The sequence below is a fragment of the Scatophagus argus genome, chromosome 2 (assembly GCF_020382885.2).
Source record: "Scatophagus argus isolate fScaArg1 chromosome 2, fScaArg1.pri, whole genome shotgun sequence".
NCBI classification, from domain to species: Eukaryota; Metazoa; Chordata; class Actinopteri; family Scatophagidae; genus Scatophagus; species Scatophagus argus.
Window position 1 is genome coordinate 13,381,274 of NC_058494.1, and position 26,337 is coordinate 13,407,610.

Genomic DNA, 26,337 nt, shown 5'->3' on the forward strand with positions numbered 1-26,337 from the left:
GATTTGTTATTTCCAGCTTTAAATGTAGCTGAAAAGGTTATGTGCAGCTGGTTGTGCACGAGTGTGTTTAATCTAATCTGGAAACCTGGATCTTACTTGAAATATTACTCTGTACTGATTAATAATTCCACTTGGTGCAATAGTACTGGAGCAATGACATACAGCATTTGTTCAAAGGGACAAGATAAATGGGCCCACAGTGTAGTGGAAGCAGAGTAGAGTGCAGTAGAAAACAACAGACAGAAAGGGCTGTGGAGTTCACAGATATCAAATCATCAGCAGGAGGGAGGACAGAATAAACCACAGAATCATGAATCATGGTGATATTTATAGGAGTGGGCATGTGCATGAGGTGAAAGAAGACACGCACAGAAACATGCAACGGTCCACATACACAAGTAAAGAAATCACACTATACAGACAAAAGTATTCTGAAAGGGGCTGTTTTCCAGGGGTTGAACTTGGCCCCTTACTTCCAGTGAGGGGAAATCTTCATGCTTCAGCACACTGAGACATTTTGGACAATGCTATGCTTACAACTTTGTGGCAACAGTTTGGGGAAGGTTCTTTTCTATTCCTGCGTGACTGTGCCCCAGTGCACAAAGCAAAGTCCATAAAGACATGGTTGGATTAGTGGAAGAACCTGACCTTAACCCCATCCAACACCTTGGGGATAACCTGGGACAGAGAGTGCAAGCCAGGCCTTTTCATCCAGCATCAGTGTCTGACCTCACAAATGCTCTACTGCATGAATGGGCAAAAATTCCATCAGAAACACAAAACCTTGTGGAAAGCCTTCCCAGAAGAGTGGAAGCTGTCAGAGCTGCAAAGCTGTCTAAGTATTTAGAATGTAATGTCATTAAGGTCCCTGTTGGTGTAATGGTTAGGTGTTCCAATACTTTTGTCTATATAGTTTATGTGGACACATATGCATTACACAATACACAGTCTACAGTCTATTACACACACATACACCATGCAAACATACAAATACTGAATTCCCTTGATCCTCATGTCCTTATAGTGGCCTCATTATCTCAAAAAAAAAAAAAAATCAACAGGGCAACGTCACAAAAATGCATATTTCATCCCAGAATGTGTCTTAATAAAGATAAACAATGTACGATAAAAGTAATTTCAGGATACACTAATTGCATTACAGTTTTTGCCTGATTTGGCAAAGTTGGCCAATCAAATATGCTCAACTACCCACAGCAGACAGAAGAGCTTGTAGTCTCTCTTGTGGCTCACCTCCCAAGCATCGAGACAAAGACGAAATAGCTTCAGCAATTTCTTTATGGAGCAGTAAAATCCATAAACCACTGCATCATGTCTTTGTGTTTGATACACCTTCAAAACTGCACTGAAATTATTCCCAGTTCTCGTGGGTAACCACAAGCGAGTTTCAAATCAGCATGCTGGCTTCAAACCTTGTATTTTCAAAGGAATATGTGACTAAAAGTGAAATGAAAGGACCTTTCAAGAAGCTGGAGCTGACATTTAGCACCAAATAGCAGTTTCCTCTTTGCCTAATGTGTGGCCCTCTCAGGTGTGTGAACTATAATGGCAGCACAGCGAGGTGGTGTAATAACAGCATCTGACTCACCAGGTCATTAAACACTGCAGAGTAATCTAAGAAGCTATGTGATTACACAAACAAACACACACCCACACACACTCCAATGAGCTTACACGCTGTTTTCCTCTCAGACATCGGGATAATTAATGCAAAATCAAAATTCTTTTGCTTTTACATTTCCAAATTGATTTTCAAATGAAAAACTTTATTTCACATTAACAGCACATCTTTAATTAATTAAGACATTTAAAATCAAGCATTAGTTTTTAATCTAATAGTCACCTTCAATAATAAAATTATTATTTTATTTACAAATGCTTGATTATTATAAAGATTAACAATCCCCTGGCTTATACCCTTTTAAAGCACTCTACATTACTTCCTTCCTCCTCAAACACACACAAAGACACACTCACACACCTGGGTCAAGACACATCCACCTTTGGTTTAGGAAATCTGGGCAGGTGACCTCCATCCCTGTAATTAACTGGGTTTTATAACGTTATTTTATTTTGCGTGTGCACACAAGACACTCAAACACACACCCAGACAAGGACACAGTCTCTCACGGTTCCTCAGCGGGCCCCAGGAGGCCAGCAGTTTTTAGAGTCAAAAGTGGCATCTCATTTATCTTGGCTGCTCTTGGCTCAAACTGGAGAGAAAGAACAGGGGACATGAGGGGTAATAACAATGCACATCAGAACTCATAATGAAACAAATCAAGAGCTGTGGCTGCATATTGAGCTGACTGAATCTACCCCATACGGCTCGAGTCTGGGACGATGTGACTTGTGTCTACATGTCTGTTTTATGTTTATTTTTGTACGCTTGTTCTTTCCTGCTATTGCACCCGTCTTTTGCTGATGGTGAAGGCAGGCCATGTCTTATTGTGTCTGCATGTCAGCTGTTGATAAATGTAGTAACACGCCACATGCGAGTACTTGAATGTTTAAATCCATTGTTTCCATTAAAGTGTTGGAGTTTGTGTTGGCCCTAGTAGGTCATCGACCTCTCTCTGAGTCATTACTTGACCCCTGAACTCTGGCCTGACTCCTGGATGTGCCAGCTGAGCCCCTCTCTGTGCACTGTGGTTTTGTTTCTTCACACAATCTGGCAGCTTCATCGTGTAGTAAATTGTTTGCGTTGTGACTGATTGAGACAAACTTTAGAAATGGCATTAAATCCACAAGAGAATTTTCTCTTAGCGTACACATTTCTATACAGGCCCTCGCTGACATAACGAATTCTCTAACTCTTACCTTAACCTTGAATTAAAATCGTTAAAACTGATCTTCACAAAGACAGCAATGAAAGCCTCTCTGTCTGTCTCCAGCCAAGTGACCGACTTGAAAACATAAATCTATCTATTTAATAAAAAAAAGATCCATGTATTCATTTCGATTTCTAAAGAAAACACGTTTATCAATGATCTCTCACATTTGGCTAAGCAGAACTGCTAACAAAGATGCCACATACACAACAATAAGCATATCGCATCCACCCACTTGTTGCTAATTGTCAAATATTCTGAGAGTCGTGACTTTGTCTGCAGTCCTTCTGCTGCCAAAAACCATCCAGACACAACAAACCCAAACATCACAGCCAACACAACCACAATGCTCCTCCTCTCTCCTGCTGGTGGTCGATATCTAATTAAAAAACGGACATGCGCATATGTGTGTGTGTGTGTGTGTGTGTGTGTGTGTGTGTGTGTGTGTGTGTGTGTGTGTGCCTATGTAAGTGTGTGGGATTTATGGCACGTTGCCTCCTCATTCACTGCAAGGTTAATGCTACAGGCCACCACAGCTGGTATCCCCAGGGTGTGACCCCTCCAGACACACACACACACACACACACAAAGACAAATGGAGAGAGAAAAGAGACCTAATTTTCATGAATATTAAACAAAATTGCACTGACTGCAATTCATGTTCCACAATTTTCTTTTATCTGCTATCAGTAACACACACACACACACACACACACCACATAGTCACTCCCACAAGACATCACGTCACAATAGAAAAAGCCTTAAATGTTTGGTTTGGGAAACCAACAGTTGGAGAGGATGACTTAATTCTGTACTGATTCAGTAAAGAAAAACACACATGCACACCTACAGAGATACAGACATACTGTCTCAGCTGAACAGGGCTGAACACTGAAATTGAGTCAGTACCTCAGGTTGACAGGGAAGAGGAAAGGAGCAGTGACATTTTGTTGTATGAGTGTGTGCTTTTTCTTTCTCATTTACTGCTCGCTCAGTTTCTCCCACCTCCTCTCCCCTCCCATCACTAGGTCTCTCATATCCTGGGCACACCTCTCCAAACCCTCTCAGACTTATTAACACTGAGGAATTCATCTCCCCTCCTCTGTCTCCTCTCACTCTTCATCTTTACTCTTCCTATTTCATTATTACTGTGTGAATGTGTGTGTGTGTGTGTGTGTGTGTGTGTGTGTGTGTGTGTTGTTCTGACTGAGCTCCATTGGAGATGACTCTCTCTGCTTGGCCCTATTGTACATGATCATAGGGGGATTTAGGGGGCTTTGATGAGGCCACTGACAACCCCCTGCATCCCACGACGTCTGGTCAGAAGACAGAAACACAAGACCATCTGTCCCTAGCATCCCACACACACACACTAAATTTTCTCATTGACTAGTACCCACCAACACACTGGCTGTAACATGATAGGCTGCTGAATGCATGGAAAACACGCAACAAGCAGATGGAACAACGGTGGGGTTGAAAATGTATGCGTTTTTGTGTGTGCGGAGGGAAATGTATGCAGTGAGTGGGGAACAACTGAGATTGCAATTGTTGCATGAGTGTGTGTGTGTGTGTGTGTTGAGAGATAAAGAGAGAGAGAATAAGAGAACACACGCCCACCTGCCAGCACGCCACACACGTAGACCAGTCCGATCCGCAGAGCGCCGTGCACCATTTCCAGAGGGACTCCCACCAGCAGCTGCATGGCCATGTTCAGGCTCAGGTGTTCAATCCTGTAAAACAAACAAACACACACACACACACACACACAGGGTCAGACAGAGTCCAGCTAAATCCATATTTAACTATATGACTCAAGAAAATGAGACACAATAACAAAAAAGTAATAATATTGTAAAAAGTGAATCATACACAAAGCAATAGTTGTATTTATGGTAATTTGGTGCTAGTTGTTGGTTTTAATAATACTCAGATAAGAATATAGTCAAATAAAATTCAATCTAGTCAACACAATGCACTTCAACAGAGTAAAACCACACATGGTACGTTCGTTATTGTGCTCAAAATACTGAAAGATGACATTTGAAAAATGAATTGGCGATGGGTCTGTCGAGCAGCACTGTCTCAGCTCCTGTCTGAATAATCCACAGAACGTGCAGCAATCAGTTTTCACTGGGACAGCTTTTTCACAGAAATAGTCACTGTGAAAACTGAAAAATGTCATTTTTCTCAGTGCTGTGGTGCACCACCACCACATCTGTATCAGGGTGGAGATATCAGAGATATCTCTAAACATGAACAATCTGTAGGACTGTGGCTAATTGTTTTGAATACTGATCTATCTATCTATTGATCATTTTCTTATAATCATTAAACCTATTAATTGTTCAAAAATTTGTGAAAATTTACAGGATCTGAAAGCCCAAGGTGACCTTTTCCAGTATCAATCAAACACATAAGCCACAAATCTTTTCATTTGAATATTTAACATTTTTCCTGGATTAAATGAATGAAACATAATTAAGACATCGAGACAGGGAGTGAGTCTGCACAGTTCTCCAATAAGGTTTGTTTTTTAGGCCTTTTAGGCTTAAAGAACGGGTTCATATGTGTGTGTGTGTGTGTGCGTGTGTGTGTGCGCGCGCGTAGCTACGTGGGTCACAAAAAATGCCAACTAAACTGCTTACAAAGCTGTTTAGTCGCAGTTCACCAAATGCCTTTTACATCTGGCTACAAATATTTTACATTTGTCCAGTCATTTTTTCACTTACTTACTTAGATTTTTATGCAAAGTTTCAATCACAAGCAGCTCAAGAATAACTTATTTCCGTGTCAACAAAATGCTCCAAAATGTGAAAACATGGATGTGATAATGAACTCTGTCACAACGACACGCTTCCATTTCCTCTTGGGAGTGATGTGTCAAATGATTGACAGGAAACACGTTCAGCTGTGGCACCATACAATGATAAAACAGAAACCGTGACAACATAAAATTCTGGCTTTATAGAAGTCGTTTTCCACGCTGTGCAAAGGTGAATTGCAGCAAATGGCTTCTTCTGCAAAGAGGAAATGAAGATATCTCAAACTATACTGAAAAAGAAAAGAATAATCTGGATGACTGGCACAGGTTAAAAAAAAAGAAGCCTAATTTTTCAGTCTAGTGTGTGTTTTTTATTAACACATCCCTGTTTTCTCCAAGACAATGTTATTATGCTTGCTCATGAACGTACACACACACACGTGCAGAACATCTGCTCCTTCATCAAACCATACTGTCATGGCCGTCAACATATAATCATCAACACTCCAGTGTACTCAAACATTATATAAGAACACAGACAGAGACACACACAGCACTCACACACACATCATACAATAAAGAGATAAAAGGTGCTGCACCAAATTCGCTCGAAGCATGTGTCTCACTATAAGCTATAAGCAAGGGATAGCTTGCACACACAAACACACTCGCTGTGCCCTTCACGGCTAGAGAGTCCTTCCAGCCAAACCTCAGTCAGCAGCACAGACACATTCGGATGTCACAGCAGAATCCAAAAGGACAGCGAGCTAGCATAATCCGGCCTCTCCTCTCTCTCTCACCCTCTCCTTCTCTTTCAAAATCTTCATCATTCTCACTTCAATCACTTCCCTCTTTTCCTGTCTCTGTCGATTATATTGTCATCTCTGCTTCACATTTGCCGAAATAGAGACGGCAGAGCAAAAGCAAGAGAAAGAGGGACAAATCGTTGAGTGCTGTGTGTCCTGTCGGTGGATTCCGTCATGCAAACATTCCCCAAAAACAAACAAGCACACACACACGCACACACACACAATTCCCCCAACACTGACAGGAAAAAAAAAAAACAAGACAAGGCCAATAATCTATTCAGTCTGAAACAGCCCAGAAACCTCAACCACAACGCGGACAGAGAAGATTGTCCCAGTGATCAGAGAGACAATGGGGGATATTGATTGGTTGGGAGAGGCCTGTCCAAATGCAGAAGGACAACTCCACTCCAGATAACAGCAGCTATCTATTTCTATACTGCTAATGAGGCTGTGAAGGATGGGCTGCACTGTAAGGCAGATCTGTGGATACCCATGAGAGGTCCTATTGTGTCCAGATGACCATGGTCTTTCAGGACGCTCAACAAAAGCACTGTTTAATCTTTTTCCTCCTTTTTTTTAAACACTGGTTCTCCACAGCTGAGCTCAGTTCATTTTTCTTCACAATTCTCTGACCGCAAACAAACAGCCTCATCAAACTGATGACGCATTTATGAGAAGAGAGGAAATGTGACACAAGTTGCACAAATCTCAATAAAGAAACCCAGTGTATCAACATTCAGCAAGTACAGATTGCACTGCAACAGTATCCTTTACTACCGTAGGATAAAGTCTTCATGACAATGAGAGGTGGACAAATGCAACTGGAAAGAAACGTTGTTGCACTGAAAAATGTTTTGAGTCATGTTTTAATCTCGCAGAATGCTAATCCGCACAGCTTCCACAGACGCAGCTTTTGTGTGAGAGAGAGGGAGGAAAAAAAAAGAGCAAGTCTGCATAACACTCTGCTGAGGGATGTTTTGGGGCCAATATTTACACTCTGTCTTGGTGTTGAGAATTGGGAGGGATCAGTCTTACTGAGCTGTTGATGGGATTACATGGTTTGTAGATATATGTGTGAGAGAATGTGCGTGTGTGTGTGTGCAGGCAAAAGTGAAACACGGAAACAGCGGTATCTGTCAGGCACAAAAGGAACATGATTACAAGCAGCGGGTAAACAGCAGAGTGCAGTCTGCACTGCTGGATCAGTGGATCAGCGTGCACACTGTGTCCCTCTTTTAACTCAGGTTCTTGACTTTTGTTAAAGGTCAATCCTGCCTTGCTTTAGTAACTTTTGGTGTCTATCTGGACACTTTGGGTAACTTTGCCTCCAAAACCCAGAAAATATTAACGCAATTACACAATTGCATGAATGACATACGCTGTAGCGTGTGTGCAGCTACAAGCTCACCTCCTTCTTTGATTTAGAGCACAGAGACAGTGAGACATGTGCCTTTGGTTGACGGTTTCCTGGTTTCAGCACTAGCAAATGGACTGAAGTGGCTACCCCAGCTGGCACATAACAGCCAATGTTCTTCTGTGCATAAAGAATCTGATATGAGGCAGCAATCATATTTTTATACTGCCTGAATTATTTAGAGTCTTTTTTGATCAGCCCACCGCCCATTCACATTTCAAAGAGTTGCAGTTTGCAGCAATTAATCACAAATATCCTTTGAACAAATATATGTAAAATTTGCAAAACTAAATGAAATAAAAGGCCAAGAAATGCACTCATTAAGGTTAACCATCAAATCAGTGTGTCATGTTTTTTATTTTTTGCAGTGTGTGGGTTCAACTCAGAGTATTGAAACATGCAGCAGATACTGAGTGGTATATGCAGCTCGAACACGCAGCAATGACCACAGTGAATGAGATTTCGCTCCTGACTGATTCTATTCTAGTTTGAGTCAGACACATAAGAACATTAACAGGACCAACTGAGAGGCATTATAAACTTGAAGAGCAATGCAAATAACTAAACAATTTCCACATAAGATCAGACACACTGCTGGACTGAACATTTCTGTCAGATTAGATTCATTCCCACAGCCACAGACCAAAATCATTTCAGTATGTTCCTGTGCAATCAGTGCACTGTAAACATGCCACCTCCCTCCTGGTTATCCCTCCATCCATCCCTCCTAGTTCATCTTTTAACCACACACTGTCATCCCCAACCGTCTCCCTCCCCACTGGCACCTCCAGGTTTTGCTAATTAAATTACCATTTTATTAGTTCTCACTATTGCCTGAGACTACATTTACCCAGAAGGGTAATTAAACCTGGATGACCTAGCCTGAACTGATAATAAACATGTCTGTGGTACTTGTCGTGGCAGAAGAGAGGAGAGGAGAAGTGGGATTTTTTTTCCAAATATGTCAAAATAATATTTGTAATTTTTAAAGCACATGACAAATCATCACCCAGCAGCAGCAGCATATACACATTATGCCAACAATCTAATAATAACTGCTTGTTTTGGAGCTTAGTTTAGGTATCCGACGTGACTGTGTGTTGCTTAGTTATTTCTTTTGTAACTTCACATGAAGTCTATTCATGAACTGCATCCAAAGACTCATAAGCAGCTCCCATCTGCTTTTGCTTTTCCGCATTTTTCCATCATGACTGAAAAGGATTTGATTGCTTTCATTTGGTGTGTGTCAGTTATTAATTAAATCATTACATAGCAAGCTCTGACTCGCTGATTTCTTTAAATGCCACACACTCAAACCACAAAGGCATCACATATATGCAGCACGTCTAGTTTGCATCTATCAATATGTTCTTTCTCCGATCGCAAGGCTGATGAAAAAAAAGGGGTGTTCAGGTCATGCAGAAATGTGTCATTAAGATATTTTCTGCATGTGTGTGTGTCCCCAGGAACTACAGCGTAGCCTAATGCATATAATTACAAATCCAGCAGCAAAATGTGAACTCACCCAGTGTGCATGAATATGTAGCTGAGGTACCTCCAGGCCTGGGCGCGGAGCTGGGGGTGGTAAGGTAAGGGGCTCTTAAGGAAGGACGGGCTGGACACTTGCAGGACCAAGCGGTCCAGCTGGAAGCCGTAGTACATGAACACGGCTACCTGCGAGAGCGCAGAACAAAATTAGTGACTTCAAGAGTAACAGTAATTACATGAATGTTGAAGGCACACTTTGAATTTTCTAACTATCTTTAAGAGCTATCATCAAATTAAGTGGGACATAAAAACAATTTACAAAAATCAAAAAACAAAAGCAATCAAAAACGTTCTAAGAGTAGATGATTGTAATTTGGATTTTTTGAACCCAGACAATGATATTGCAAAGCCTTGCAAGACTTTTTGTTACTTATATTATTAATTATTTAAGGTAGCCTGCAGAGTTTTTTGTAAACAAACTCAGTCATGCTCACACTGAATGTTTCTCACCAAAACATACTGAGTACATCCTTGAGGTATGACAAAAGTGTTGATTCTCCTTCCTCACAAAATATCTGCAACACTTTTTTAAAGAAAAAAAATTCTGAAACCTGCATTTACTAGAATATTTAAAAACAATTACATGACCATCTTCTGTACTTGGTCCAAATATTTACTTCCATGTGTGTACATGTATACAGGTCTGTTTATCAAAACATGGCAGCATAGTGTTGCATCTGGTCAAATCGACTGCTTATTAAAGCGCGACTGCAATAATCGACGGTATAGACGATGTTGGTCTCAAGCTCCCACATAATCTACCTCAGCAATGGTGATAGCCAGGATGAGCCAGGGTGGGGGACAGTAGGTGTAGCTGTCAAAGTACCACTTGCGGTCAACCTCTCGGGGCAGCGTCTCATAGGCAACATGCCGGACCAGCCGCTGGGACAGCCCCAAGCCTACCTCATCTCTCAGACTGCAGCCTTTTAGCTGCCTGCTGCCCTGCAGAATGGCCCTCCGGAAGCTGTTGGAGCGCTTGTTACTCATCTGGAAAAAAGGAGGAAGGAGGAAAGTAATGAAGGGGATTACAGGGGAGGTGCAGGGTGGAAACGGAAGAATAGACAGAGGGAGGCAGAGGGGGGAAGGGGGGGGAGAGAGAGAGAGAGAGAGAGAGAGAGAGAGAAGGAGAGAGAGGGGTGAAAGACCTGTCTGAAAATTCTTTCTTAATAATAACCACCAGGCTGTTTACCTGCAAATTAGTTGTTTCATTTAACACAAGAACACTTCAGGATACTTTACTGTGTAAAGTATATTCACAAAATACTCAACATACAGTGGAGACTGAGCGCACAGGTACTACATCGATATATAAGCACAATGTTTTGTAGGTCCCCCTTGTGCTGCCAGAACAGCTCTGACCTGTCAGGGGAACAAACACAAGACCTCTGGGGGGATTTTGTGGTCACCAGCATCACAATGTTGGAACATTTGGATCCCGCACATTAGGCCTGCAGGTGGGAGGTGTGAGTGTGCATTCAGCTTATTCGGGTACATCCCACAAATTCTTGATCAGCCTGGGATCTGGGACGTCTGCAGGCCTTTGTTGTCGTACTTGAGACTTTCCTGAGCTGTTTTCCAAATGTGACGGGGTACATTGTCCAGCTGGGGGGAGGTCGCTGCTGACGGGAAGAGACGTTGCCATGGAGGAGGGGTTGTATTAGGTCTGCAATGTTAAGGTGGGTGGTGTGGGTCAAAAAACATCCACATGGCTGCCAGAACCAAAGGTTTCCCCGCAGAGCATTGCATTGTAAACAGTTATTTAGTTCACCTGTCTGTTGATTTCATGTTGTGGTTGATCAGAATATACCGTATATAATCATATAAACATACTGATCACATACTTTGCAATATATTTTGATATACAGTATTATGTTATATTATACTTATAATCAATCATTTGTTATAGTATACTTTTCTATATTAGACCATACTGTACCCATACTATACTGTATTCATGCAGTATTCTGTATTGTCATATAGCTGAACTATACTGTGTATATATGGTGCTACACCATATTACCACCTGTTGCATATCTCAAATCCCACATTATATCATCATTTACCATATTAAATGTATCTTTCCTTCCCCACTGAGAGCCACTAAAGATTAATATCATCTTATCTTATACATGCCCATTTGTTAAGAGCAGGGACATCACTCTCAGTGATGAAGGATTCTGTCAGCTGGTATAATTCTTTTTAAATCTGAATGATTGGCTCTCATTTTGCTCATTTCAAAAGCAGCATCATCTTTTTTTGGATTCAGTGCAATCGTTTTTATAGCACAGGTGTCACATTTTTCAAATGGTGTGCTTCTCATCTTGAATCTCTTCGCACACTCACACACAGTGGGGAAACATACAGGCAGCAAAACACACACACACACACACACACATGTTGAATGTAGATGCACAACACCAGCACAAAAAAGTGGATTTGCTTACTGAGAGGATTTGAGAAATGTTTTTTGCTTTCTATATCTCATGTTAAAATTATTCATGAACCTCCGATGGGCTGAGAAGCTGACATCAGTTATAGTTCACAGAGAGAGAATCTATGATTGAATGACAGAAATGTGTCCTTGGCTTTTAGATGCAGAATAATGAGTGCACATCCTTGGGAATAATCGCTTCCAAAGCTGTTGGTTTGGAAGGCAGATTATCTTTTATGATCAGTGATTAATTAACCAATTAAGCACAGCCAACGATGCATTATACATACTAAATATATTTCAGATTGCACACACAATGAGGATGCGGAGAAACATATTGATAGAGCAAAAAGTGCAACGAGAAAATATTACTAATACTGTGCCCAATTCACTGCTGTCTCCAAGATTTCTTTTATATTCATTGTTATGGTGCTCTTCACCATGACAATGCAATGACTCCATTCCCACTTCTTTTCCATGGTCTTGTTACCTCTCTGTCTGTCCGTGTGTCTGTCTATCTATCTGTCTGCCCCCCCGTCTCTCTCCTTTCCCAGTCTCTGCTCTGTTTAAGTCACACTGCATAACTCAGCTCTGCCACAGTGACTGTGTCTCTAGGATTGCAAAAATCCTTGATGCATCAGTTATTTTAAGGCAACGAGTGTGAGCGATATTGTTTTCAACAAGAGCAGAGATTGGCAAAACAGATAAATGTAATATGGCTGTCAGCAATAAAAGTAGTAGCAGCAAAAGGTGGATGAATATGACTGGTCACTATACCTTCAGAACTTTGAAGTCATGCCAGTGTTTTGAAGCTTCTGGACAAACTTATCAGAGGTTTAAGGAACATTTTGGTTTCAAGGTAGTGGACACAAGGCAAATATCACTACTCATTTCAAACACAGTCTGAGGAGGAAATCATGATAAGAAGGTAGATGCAAAATCAGAATATCTCTAAACTATCTGTATGACGAGTTGGCTGATGGTTTTCTTCAGACTTTCAGTGTCTGAATGTATCGCTGTTTGAAGATAAGCATCAAAAAAAGCCAATTATTTCGCCCTTGGTGCTGGGCACAGTGAGCTGTGGGAAAATGATTATGGGTTACCATGGCCACTTACAGACCGTACACACCCATGTGCACGCACACACACAAACACACGCAGACCTCCCCCAGGCAGCCATGCTCCGTAAAGACAGTCAGTTCTTCATGTGAAGTGACTGCAATTCCTCTCCTCTTTGTACGGCACAAAGGAAAGAATGACGTTCTGTGTGTTTACCCAATGGCGAGGGGAGAAGGGAGAGAGGAAGAGAGGAGGTGAAGGGGACAAATGGGTGTTCAGCCAGCACGAAACAATTTCACAGTTTGATCAATGGAAAACAGTCAGAGGACAAGGACATAAGTGAGAGACAGAGAGGGAGAAACAGATGGAACAAGAAGGAGACAGAGGAAGATGAAGAAGACTGGGAAAGAGAATAAAAGCAAGAGTGCCAGAAGTGTATTAGCTTTATCACAGAAATACGCCAAATGGTGAAATGAATGTGGATACCAGAGCATTAAAACCATGTGGGCATAATCACTGCTAACTGGTAATGATGTGTATCACGGTACGGGAGATAAAGTTCAATATAATGAAATATGTTTTTAAATCCAATTACAGAAAAACTGTCATAATACAAAAAACACACCACCATGTGCATAAAATCTAAATAATTTACTTCAGTAATGGTGACACAGTGGTATCTGCATTTGTATTTTCTTAATGCCCACCATCACAGCTCTACTTTTTGTTCAGTCCGATACAAAGGGATTATCGATTGCCTATATCAGTGTTCTTTAGATAAACAATTAAAAATAGAAGCAGTTTTTTTGAGAATCGATACAGTTTCACAAAACATACTGCTGCAAAACACAGGTTTATTGATGTTTTCTTATAATTAATTCTAATTAGCTTTTTGCAGACGGACCTCTGTGTTGGCATACCCACTGCAAATTAAAAATCAAATTAAAATAAAGGAAGGGATTGCTTCCTCACACAGAGCTACTGTCTGTACGAACGAGGCCTCGGTGCTGGTGTCACCCTAAAGCTTGACTGGACAGACCAGTCAAGTTCCTCTGCGCCAAACTGTATGGATGTCATTTTGTGTTGTGATGTTGAAAAAAAAGAAAAGGTCATCCCCAAACTGTTACCACAAAGGCAGAAGAAAGCTATTGTCCAAAATATCATTGTGCACTGTAGCGTTAAAATGCCCTCCTGTAGAATGAGGAAACTGGAAGAATTTCCAGCTTTGAGTTTACAGTGTATCTCAAGCCAAATAAAACTGTACAGGTCACACGTAAGAGCATCTGCAAGGGCTGATATGAATCCATCATGATCATTCCACAATTTCATCCCAGTGGGGGGAATAAAACAGATCGGTTCAACCTTTTCTGTAGATATTTTGGGAAATATAAACTTATGACTGAGCCAGTTTCTACCCAGGGCAGTCAAGGTGTGATGCATGAGAGAGAGAAACAGCCAGACAGCAGGGGAAGGAGGGACAGGAAGAAGAAGAAGAAGAAGAAAGGCAATAAGGAGGGAAAAAAGAGCAGCAGAGAGAGAGATTATGCTTTCTCTCAGTCTCTCTTATGAAAGAGAGTCCGAGGGAGAAGGTAAAGATTGAGGGAAGATGGAGGGAGGAGGAGGTGAAGAGAGGGAACGAGTGGTGATTTGAATGCTGACTCTCACTGAGCAGCAAGCAGGCAATTACTGACAATCACACTGATGGAAGAGCTGCAGTGCAAAGGAGAGACAGTGCGACAAATAAACCCCTCACAGTTTGTCTCTGTCTGTCCTGGCCTTCTCCTCTAATTCTTTTCTTCATTTTTCCTCCTTTTCTTCCTTCTGTGGAGGCAGAGGGCCTGAAGAGATGAAAATGTACTGACAGAAACCAGCCAATTAACTTGTTGGATGAATTAGAACTTTGACCCGTTGGTCTTAATCTGAGAGACCGCAGATGCCTGTCTGTGAAAGTCCATTATGTTGTGTTTACGTACCTTACATTCCTTTAGATACTGATATCAAATTTACAAGCTCTTTCACAGAAGTGTGGGTTCACATGTTCAAGTCCTAACAAGTAACAACAAGCATTTAGCCAGAAACAGGTGACCACATTTATTTTCAGTTATTATTGTTTTTTTCTGCTCATACAGTATATCCTATAACCAGGAGAAGTCTTAATTGTATTATTGATTCTAGGGCTAAAACTAACAATTATTTTCATTAATGACAATCTGCTGTATTTTCCTGTATTTTCTCTTCAACTAATCTGTTTTTAGGTAATATATTCAAAGTGCCCAAAACTTGTGAAAACCTAAAAGTAATCAAATCAAAGTGATTTTAAAAGGAGAAAAACAGCATGTATTCACATTTTAGAAGCTTTTTTGGTATTACTACAAACGGACTGTACCAATTAAACTACAACCAAAGCAGCCATAAAATGACTTTATGTTGACTGACTGATTAATTGAAAAATCTCCTCAGCACATTATTATGAATACGTGTCACTTTGTGCCTCGATTAATGGATTACTAGTTTATTCAATAACACGATGGTGAAAACTCCAGGATATTTGTTTTGTCCAGCTAAAAGTTTGCCAAATATTTCAAAGACAACTAATCGTGAAATGTAATCCAAACTGTTTGTTTCAGCGCATTCATTCATTACACATCATATTATCATGAATAACATGTCATGAATACAAGTCACTTCTTTTGTCCCTCCCTCAGTCCCTCTCTGTATTCCTGTCTCTGTTTTTAGCTTCTGTTGTTCTGTTGCTGCCTCTATGAATGCATAAACCAGTGAGGGGGTGGACACAATAGCGACTAAGAGAAAAAAACTGAATGTACACACACACAAATGCCAGCACCCCATTCCTGTCTGTCCCACTTGCAGTTGCACGCCATGACCCACAGCCTGCCACATGACATGAATGCACCAATTGGAAAGCGACAGTGAAAAGCCCTTTTGACATTTTTCCAAGCTTCCTACAGGCCTCATTCCTCACCAACTGTATCAGACAATAAACAGCTCTGAGGAACAAGAGAGAAAGGAGAGATGGCCACGCTCACACTCACAGACAACAATGAATTCCCCACAGTCTCCACACACACACACACACACCATCCCTCAACCACCCAGTAGTTATTGTGTACCACACAAATACTCCCACACCAAGACCATTCCACGCTATCCTGGGTCAGCAGTTCAGCCTCCCATGAGGAACAAACAGTGAGACAGTGGAAAACAGAAAATGAGAAGGTTATGAGGCAGTGAGCACAGCTGGAGATGCTTGAGTGAAACCATGGGCAATCAGCAGCAGGCTGCAGCTTGAAGGTGAAGCTGAAAGTGGGGCAAGGTGAGAGTTAAGAGAGAAATTTTTCACCAGACTGAGAGTCATTTCATATTAGGAAGACTCTAAACCTTGGTATGTGGCCTTTGGGTTTGGATGTAAAAATGGCAAAACATTTGAGTACACAAAGGCTTGTTTGTTTCATGTGTTTATGTCATAATGCGCACTTCAAATTTTTTAATGTGGTTTAAAATTTTTCAAAGGAATAAAAGCTAGTGAATTCAGAGAAATAATGAATACCTCCTTAAAGTTTTACTTCAAATAAACTTCATAAGATTTAAAGGCAAAATGGTCAGGTGCATTTTTTCTGTGACACTTTAATATTTATTTAGACTTTTGGAGTTGAAAATTCTGCATGTTGCAAAGTTTTACGTGGTCATCCAAGGAGTCATCGAGGAGTCATTAGTAGGTCTGCACTGCCAGCACCTTAATTAAAAGTCATCGGATTCTGTGTCAAATGACTCGAACCAAACTCTTTGAGAACACGAGGAATTAATTTATTGATATTGAAATGAAAATCAAAACACGGTGCTAATAATGCATTGATTTCTGCTGAACACTGTTATCAGTAAGCCTGTAAAAGGTTGAAACATCTCACCAGGTTGACAAAGTCTTGGTAGCAGATCTTTCCATCGGCGTTGCCATCGGCGAGGGCCAAGAGGACTTCCAGCTTGTGGGGATCAAGCTCAGAGCCGTGGGTCGCTAGAAGGTCCCTGAACCGCTCTGTACTGATGAAGCCTGAATTCTCTGGGTCATACTGCAAATGAAGACATACAGACAACTCAGAAATTAATAGAATTTTATGTAACCCGACTGATTTCAACAATATGGAATTGTGAATAGAATAGACACAAGCACACGTCTGCTTGAAACTGACTAAACGTGGCCAACAGATTATAGGCACAACACACAAAGGTTGTCAAAGAAAAAAAAAGAAAGAACAAAACATGATCCCATTTTGTCTGTCTAGGACTTTTTATAACCCCTTTTCTATACTAGTATTGGATCAGTTGAAATTCTGGTATTGTGACAACCTTACAACACGTGTGCTGCATTTTAAATAAGCAAGAGATACAAATAAACAAGTTAGAAGTTCATGAGCGGTCAGCATCCCCCAGTGCATACATTTCTGTGTAGCTAAACATGAAAAGCTCCAAACCCCATCAGCAGTGGTTTAGGCATAAGCATTTTGTAAAAGAGCTCTAATTGCTGAAAAAGGGCCCAACTGTTGAGAGGCAGCAGTAACTTTTAACAGCTTTGTGTTTCACTTTGAAATGACACTGAGAGCTGCACTTAACCACAAGCTGTTTTTCGTTTTTTTTTTTTTTTTTTGCTCATTCATAGCCGGAACAGGCGAGGCATTCAAATGCATTTGAAAAACACCAGATATTCTGACAAAACCAAAGATATTTTAAAAAGCTGGAAATTCAAAAGAGTTGTGATTACTTGAGCACATGAAAGCAAACAGACCTCTGCACAGCTCCTTTACCGCTGACATCTCAGTCCCACACAGCCTTTTCTTTCCTTTGCACGTAGTAGCTGGAGGCTTCAAATCTTAAGAGGCAATTTAGATTGAAAGTGCCACAAAAATATATTATTTTTTTCAATTCTACTATTATTGTTTGTTTCATGTTATAAATTATATCAAAGTAGTGCTCTTGATCCCTTAAATGAAGGATAAAACAGAAAAAAAAGCAAGCGCGGTGTGATCGTCTTTGTCTGTCCAATTGAGGACCAACTGGAATATGTGATATTCCAGGACTGCACTGTTTGAACGTCATGTTGTTTGTGGATGCAGACAGAAAATATCTGTTACTTCTCCTTGTCTGTGAACCTGTGTGTGTGTATGCAGCCATGCATACGTGCAAAGGTGCAAATGTGAGTGTAACCACATATCTGTATGTGCAAATACAGCTCATTCATGCATAAAGATGTGACATTCAGGCACGATGAGCCGCCTGCCAGATTCCAACATCCCTGAACCCGAAATAGTGACTGTGTGCATTCATGCCTGTGTGTGTACGCGAGTGTGTGTTTGCCATATGTCGGTGTTGGCAGACGCTGAGTAAAGCCAGGCTGGCAGCAGGTGCTCTGTGCTCAACCAAAGGACAACAGGGAGAAGAGGTCTTGGCTCTCCCTCATGTTGTTTTTTTTTCCATATTACCTAACAGTGATGAGGCTTTTTTTCCCTTTGCTGTTACAGCTACAGTTGTCAGTGCACGTTCCACTCAATGTCATATTTGAGATCTGGCTGGAATAATCCTGTAAATTCACACTTGTTCTGACAGTTGATTTTGTGTCGCTCCTGTGGCTGCATTTTATTAAATGTGTACACTGGTTTTCACAAGTCTGGCTCACTGGCTGTAGCTTATCTCCTAAATGTCTTTAGTAAACTATGGTAGGTATAGTAAGACTGGACAATGACACACTTAGAAGTCACTCAGAAGAGGTGAACGTGCCCCCATCACTCCTGTTACTACAGCAGACAGCGAGGGAATCCTTCAAAGTGCAAGCGAACATGATTTGAAGAAGGAGAGAGGGAATATTTTGTCCTGTGCGACCCTCATGATGACATTTGTGACAAAGACATGAACCTCTAATATGTTTAATGGAGGGAAAAGTGGAAAATTGCTCAGGTGTCTTTGATTTGACAGGTATTTTTAGTAAAAGGTCTCCTCTTTGTTCTGTCTGTGGTTTATGATGTGAAAATGGTCCCTAAGATAATAACTTGTGTTCAGACTTTTATGATTTAGTAAAATAAAATCTAACATGCAATAACTCAAAAAAAAAAGCAAAACACGCTGTAATTTTTGAAGTGGTACTGGGAAATTCAATTTTGTCATGCAATAAAAATAAATACATACATGAATGGAGAGGAAAATAAAATGACAACAATAAGATGAAGCAATTTCATGTGATCATAACTCTAAATTATCACCTGCCACACTTTTTGTCCCACTTTACATTGACTGATCTATCTCATCTAGATTGCATGTAGAAAACACTGCGTGACATGAATTTTGGTGAAATCAGAGGCAGACATATCTGTCAGAAAAGGCAAAATGGGGATCACAAACGTAACCTTACCAAAAGTGAGCGATTCAGTAATGACAAGCAGTCAGAATGTGTGCCATCTGCGACATGGCATCTGACAGAAGACGAAGAGGAGGAAGGAGGTGTTGCAGACATAATATGCATTTCTGTTGAACTGGAGAATATTCTTAAAATGACAGCGCATTTTTACAAAACCACTCTGCCTCGAAGACAAACAAAGCTGACACCTGAATATAATTAAACTTGTGCTGCTGAGTCCAATATACGCACAACACTATCAATACACACACATGCACACACGCACATACATGCACAATGCATACAATGTTAACTTCACAGAAAGAACCAACCTTCTCTTGCAGTAAATCTGCCAGTTTCTGCCGAGAACATTTTCTCATGATGAAGTAATGTTAGCCAAAGCCAGTCTCACCACTCAGTGTGTGTGAACAAACCAATATGTTGTGTGTGTGTGTGTGTGTGTGTGTCCCTGTCATTGTTTGTCCCAGCCTTTACAGGGTTATTTCTAACCAGGACTAAAGGATTACAGTCCAATCCAAGACCCTCAACACACACCTCCCCCAGCTTTCTCTCTCAAATACACACAATACACACACATGCAAACATACCCCCCTAAAACCCCAGTCACCCTCCTCTCACCCTCCTCGCCCCACCCCACACACAACACCCCCTAAGCCCCCATTCAGACCCGTCTTCTTCAATCTCTTTCCTCTCTATAAAGCCAACATGTCTGCTCCCTCAGAAGAAGAAATAAATAGCTCAATAAATTTGCCTGTTATCTCTTTTTACTGTCACTCCCAGATGCAGGCAGCCGTACTTTATTTTCCTCACACACACACACAAACACACACACACACACAGACACTCCCTCGCTCCTTGCTGCCACACCACAGGCTTCATAGTTGAGTGAGCACTCTCTGAAGTCAACAGGCTGACTGCTGGGAGTGCAGCAGCACAGAGACACACACATGCAACAATGGGGCCTCCGACGGCAATTTCATGCAAGGTTTACCCAATCCCTTCACTCCAATTAGTGATCATTTCCGTCTAATGCACCCAGAGGTCCATGCAGAGATGGACACTATATGATACAATGATAACACAAACTAAAACTGGCACATGTTGAGGACTGAAGAGAAATCTCAGTAGTCAGGCTGTCACAATCATCTTCTTTATCTGTTAATTTGAATCAGTTTTTCTTTTGATTTATTGATTATATGTTTGGTATAAAGCTCTGCTCAATTGTACCAACTGTGCTGCCATTATTTCTGTCTTTTATCTATTTAATCACAGTTTGTAATGGCATTAATGGGTCATTGTCAGCTAAAAAAAAATACAGCAGATACATATTTTCTCAGTTAGAGTATCACTGAAACTACACATACAAATGGATGAGGAGGGGACTTTGGGTAATGCAGTACTTATATATTGACAAGTATTTAGCTCGGGCATGTGCGAACGTTCACCAGATTGTGAATTTGCCTGAACTTTTATCCCTGCACATTTTTCATTTCCATAACTAGGTTGTCTCTGCTCCATAGGGCTTGTTTTGCAAACGGCAAAGGGAGCAAATCCCCCAGATTAAAACAGGCACACACACACAAATCCCTGTGCAGACATAATACCACAAAACATTCACAGCCAATGAGCTTTCATGCTAAGACCTTCTCCAGAAGCTTCATGTCACTGCAGAAGAGAAAAACAGCAGAGGCAGGAGGGGGGGAAGAGGGTTGGTTTTGGCTGTGGTGGATGGGGGGGTGGGGTCAGATTGGACACAATGCAAGGATTTTTGTCTTCTGCCTCATTTTCATAAAGCTGAATAGTAAGGAAGTAGAGGGCATGCCTGAGAGTTTTATTTAAGTAAAAGTATTCAAGGAAGAATCCAAGTTTGCACAGAGTCTGGAGAAATGAAGTAGCAGGTACGAAATATACAAAAGGTGGCTCAAAACAACGTAAATTTGATTATTGCTAGCCCTCAGGGTGACAGACTGAGTCATGTAAAGACCTTTGAAAAAAAGTCAACAAACTTTCTACTTTCTACTGCTTTTTTTTATACTCTGACTATTTAGACTGGCTGGAAAAGCTTGTCCAATTTCTCTTGCTTATTGTTACTGCTGTTGTGTATTTCAATTACCTCAAACAACTCCATTCAGCCTTATCAAGTCTTCTGTGGTTGATTACAAGCTATTAAACTGTTTTCCCATTAAATCTAAGAGAGAGAGGGACTCGGCATAACGTCACTTTTTGATCACCTTCACTTCTGACTCTCGGTCCTGGCTGACCTCTGGCACTTTCACTGACCTCTGACATTTGACACGGACTGGTGCGGGTCACTGTTCACAAGCCTTAGGGTGCCACTGAGCTGTCATATGGAACAGTAAACACAAGCTACAAGGAAGCAAGCGGTGTAAATGAAGAGTTAATTAAGAGAAAGAGTGAGTAACCCAGTCTACACACAGGAAACTGGTGGCCACTTTCTAATCCCCCTACGTCTACATCACACACACACTGACCCTGTCAAGTACTAAAGAGCTGATGTAGTGAGAGCTGGGAAGTGGAAACACTGCAGAATAACTCAGACGAAGTACAGCATTTTACCCTCAAGAGCACAGCTTCAAATTTCTTGTAAATTAGTGAATAAATCAAAACTTCTCTCTAATCTTTTCTCCTTTATATCTGTCCAGTGCAACATCATGGGTATGTGCTTTCAAGCAATCTTTTTTTTTTTAAAGGAAATGGCAAAAAAAAAAACCAAACCCCAAAAACACCAGGGGATGAAAACAAATTCCGAAAAATCTTTGATATCAACAACATTTCGGACAGGATGCACCCCTAGGAGCTCTACAGGAAAACTGCACAGAGTAATCCCAAAATGTTGGCTTTGAATTGGTATGAGATCTTCACCGCAAGTCATCCTGTCAGCTCCTCTTTCACTCCTTTTTGTCTTCTGAAATGCCCTAAAACAAACTGACAGGGAGGAAAACAGGCCTTATCCCCTTTAAAGTCACAGAATTTTACACAGGAAAATAATGCAACCACAGAGGCTCAGTAACAGGCATGAAGCAGTCATTCAGCTGTGTAACATGTGTGACCTGTCTCATGGGATGCAGTGGCACGCAGCATATCAGCAGGTGCTGCTTGTTATGCTGCTACTGCTGTAAAAAGCATATCCAGTACCAGAAATTGACAAGAAATCCCTCAGATTAAACCAGGCACGCACACAAACACACACACACAAATCCCTGTGCAGACATAACGCCACAAAACATTCACAACCAATGAGCTATCATACTGAGGCCTTCCCAAAAAGCATATTTTAAGTTGTCCAGTACCAGAAATCAACAAGAAAATTGGTGGGAAAAGACATAAAGCAATAAAAACACTGCACAACACATGGCTGCTGCCTGAGGCTGTCATGACTGTCAAACTTCTTAATAAAAACATCCTCCAGACTGAGGTGGGGTAGCAGGCATCATCATGTTTAATCAGCATAGCAAGTCACATGACTCACTGAAAATGCAATGATGATTCACCTAAGCAACAGGAGCAGCAGCTGTCCCCGAGTGTCTGCATGGTCACAATGACAGTGGAACAGAGGACAGACTGCCAAAAATAAATCAAGAAGGCAACATACTTTTGGCAGCATCAACAAGCATCAGAAGAAGAACATAAACCCATTGTGAGTGCTCTCTATATTACTGTATGTACATAGCACATGTGTCACTACATAGAAAACTTCCTGTTGTTATTACTGTTATAAACTGCATGTCTGCAAAAGCATAGTCACATTACAATATGATTCTGCGAAACTGTACCTATCTCGAATATTTATTTACATGCTGTTATTTTGGGTATTAATCTCAAAAGTATATTACTATATTATTGAATCTCTGTACATTATTATTGCTTTCTTCTGGACAAATAACTGCTGTGGTAAAATCCAGTCAGCATAAAGTCCATGCAGCAGTATAATTACTCACAATCCTCCCACAGAGCCAGACAGTGTGCACCTCTGAGTTATTGCTATTAAAAGGACTGTGAGGTAAAACACGGCCTCTACCTGCTCAATCTGCTGACCCACAAACAGAACAAGGGATTATCCAGGTATTATCCATATAGAGCATTTCTTTACAATTGCAAGCCTCTAATATAAGGAGTCACTACGTTAAAGCCAAGACAGACTAATTACCAGTAGCTGACACTGTAACAGGAGCCGGCAGGGTTTAACTCTCCTAATGATAAGGGTTCTCCCACTGAACTGCCGGCTGCTGGTGTTGCTACATTTTTAAAATGAAAAGCGTGTCTGGCTAAAATTAAAGATTTGTGTGGAAAAACAGTAGATATTTAGGACTGAAATGAATCCTGTGATTAATAGTAACGACTTGTGTATGTCCTTGTGAAGGGACGAAGATCATTGATCAGTATGGTGTATATGTAATAACAAGCTTGGGCAAGTAACAAGCCCGAACCCTAACCAGTTTGGAGTCATATGGTGGCCAAACTAATGACGTCACATGACACTCACTGTCCAAGAAGGCTCTTACGCTGCGAAAGAAGCAGCTATAAGACAGTAGATACTTTTTTCTTTCTTTTTTCTTTTTTGAATGTCCCAACCCGTGTAAAATGACTCATTTCACCGTCAGAATTTGAGCTATTGGTCCACTAACATTTGGAATGTTCATATGATTTTCTCTGTCCGTTAATTGGGGTCATGGGAGACAAACACATGTAAAAGTGCATACAGATGTACAGGAAACACTATTTTACTCATGTTCACAATTATACACTATGTGGACAAAAGTATTGGAACAGCTGACCATTACCCCAACAGTTTTAATGACATGGCATTCTAAATACACAGAGAGCTTGGCAGCCATAACAGCATGCAGGTTTAAATACACTTGTGTGAATGCAGACATGATCAAAGCAGCACATTAGCACACACACACACACACTGACAAAATGCAAAATGCAGTTACTTTGTTTCCTGGTGCCTCTTGAACACAAAGCCTGAGTATTCCCTTGATGTGAAGCAATTAGCTGTTCTAATAAAAAGCCAGGCTCGTCAGAATGGGAAAAGCTCGTTAGTCTCTTTGCTAATTACACTGATGCACCAGGGAGGACAGGCGAGAACACGGGGCAGTTAATTCACCAGCCATCACTTATACATACTTAGACACACTCTGCCACAGCAAGAACAATGGAAACACTCTCACACACACCTTCTCACGTTAATCAGGCTTTTCAGACTTGACACCAGAGGTTTTTAATTGTGTGATATCTTCTTTTTGTTTCTCTCTCTCTCTATCTCTCTTTCTCACTCACACGCACACACATACACACACACACACGTTTTTGTCTCATTATATAGCTGAAAGAGCACTTTATCAGCACTACTGGCCAAAAGCTGGGAGGTGCTCTGTGGTTTTGGGGCTAATCATCTGACTTGAGACTTAGTTCTCATTCAGAAGGCTAGTTCAGGTTGAGTAGAGTCGACAGCTTGTCAGCGGGCGGCAGCTCTGAATGTGAAGCACGGGGGCAGTAAAAGTGAGGTGAAAAGTCGAACACTAAGACTGACAGCCAAGAAGACCACAGTTAAGACTGGGGGACAATCAGGCATCATGGATGGAAATCCTTATGTCATCATGGTGACCAATGTAAGACATTTGTGCTTTTAATAATGTCTTGACAATGGATTGCCAGAAACTTTGGTGCATATATTCATGGTGCCAGAGGATGAATGTTTCTAACCTTTCATCTAGTGCTACCAGCAGGTCAAAGATTTTTTAATTCAGTGAACTATATCTGCTAGATTTCCCAGAAGACCTATCGTAACAGCTTCGGTGATCCTATAACTTTTACCCTAGTGCCACCATAAGGTTGGTATATATGATTCTCTGCAAACTGCTCAGTTACTATTGGATGGATTACATAACATTTAGCTCTATTATGTTCCCCTCAGCATGATCTGTAACAGCTTTGGTGACTTCTTAACTTTTCCTGATCAGGTCAAAATTATATATATATATATATATATATATATATACTGATATATGACCACAGCCTCACAAAATTAATAATATTCCAGTGACTCTCAGCTGTACTTTGTATGAAGTAATAGTCATCAAATGTTAGCATGCTAACAAAGATGGTGGACATTGCACATGCTAAAAATAAGAATGTTATCACGCTGATGTTAGCATTAAAGCACCACTGTGTGTAAGCATAGCCACAGGGAGTGCTAACATGGCTGTAGACTCTTGTTTAGTCCCTTTTGAAATGTTTTCTAGGAGACAAATCTGACAGCTGCAGGCAGGAATTACAGGGTAACATTTATATGCCAGGATCAAAACATATTATACTCATACAAACAGAAACAGAAAAAGAAAAATAAACATGAACATGAGGTCACATCGGCAAAGGTTTTTATCTGCTGAGACAAAAGTTAATTTTGTCTGACCCTATTCAGTTCAGATTGCTATCAGATCAATCTGTTTACCCAATACTGTTCATGCTTAATCCTCTAAAGAACACTTTGTGTACATAGTACACAGTGTACATGTACTTTATGTATAGATGAGAGCAACTTGTATAAACTGAAAAGGATATGCAGCCATGCACACACAAATGCACACATAAGCCAACACAGTGGTCATCACAGTTTGTAAGACTGAATTGCCATGCTTATAGAGGTCCATCTGACATGAGCAGGTCTTTTCTCTACCACAGTGTGGGTCTGACCTGACAGCTCCAGGCTCAGGCAGGCACTGATGCTGACGGGGTACCAGTCAGTAGCCAGTGATCTGTTTCATTGTTCTCTGACAGAGAGAGAATTCAGAGTTACCCTGACAAAAACAGCACTATTTAGAGGAGAAGGAGAGGATGCGGCATCTAAAAGGGCAAATCCAAGAGGGAACTTGTTTTAATTGTGCTGTGCTGTGCTTGATTTAAATCTCAGGGGATAACACCTTTGTCTACTCTGACAAAAAAATGATGAGCTGAAGTTGACTTATGTCACACTGACACTAAATGACTCTCTTGAGTCCAGCTGTCACTCAGATTC

General features: G+C 40.9%; 1 protein-coding gene across 3 annotated transcripts in view; it reads right to left on the reverse strand.

Moving 5' to 3' along the window:
• The window catches only part of rhbdl3 (rhomboid, veinlet-like 3 (Drosophila)), a 53,382-nt gene that overhangs the window by 7,108 nt on the left and 19,937 nt on the right, over window positions 1-26,337 (reverse strand). For all 3 annotated transcript variants that reach the window (XM_046410877.1, XM_046410860.1, XM_046410869.1), the window contains 4 exons: window positions 16,801-16,959; window positions 10,147-10,371; window positions 9,362-9,510; window positions 4,470-4,582 (listed from right to left, as the gene is read on the reverse strand). In XM_046410877.1, the coding sequence (XP_046266833.1) occupies window positions 4,470-4,582; window positions 9,362-9,510; window positions 10,147-10,371; window positions 16,801-16,959 (646 nt within the window). The remainder of the gene's footprint in view (window positions 1-4,469; window positions 4,583-9,361; window positions 9,511-10,146; window positions 10,372-16,800; window positions 16,960-26,337) is intronic.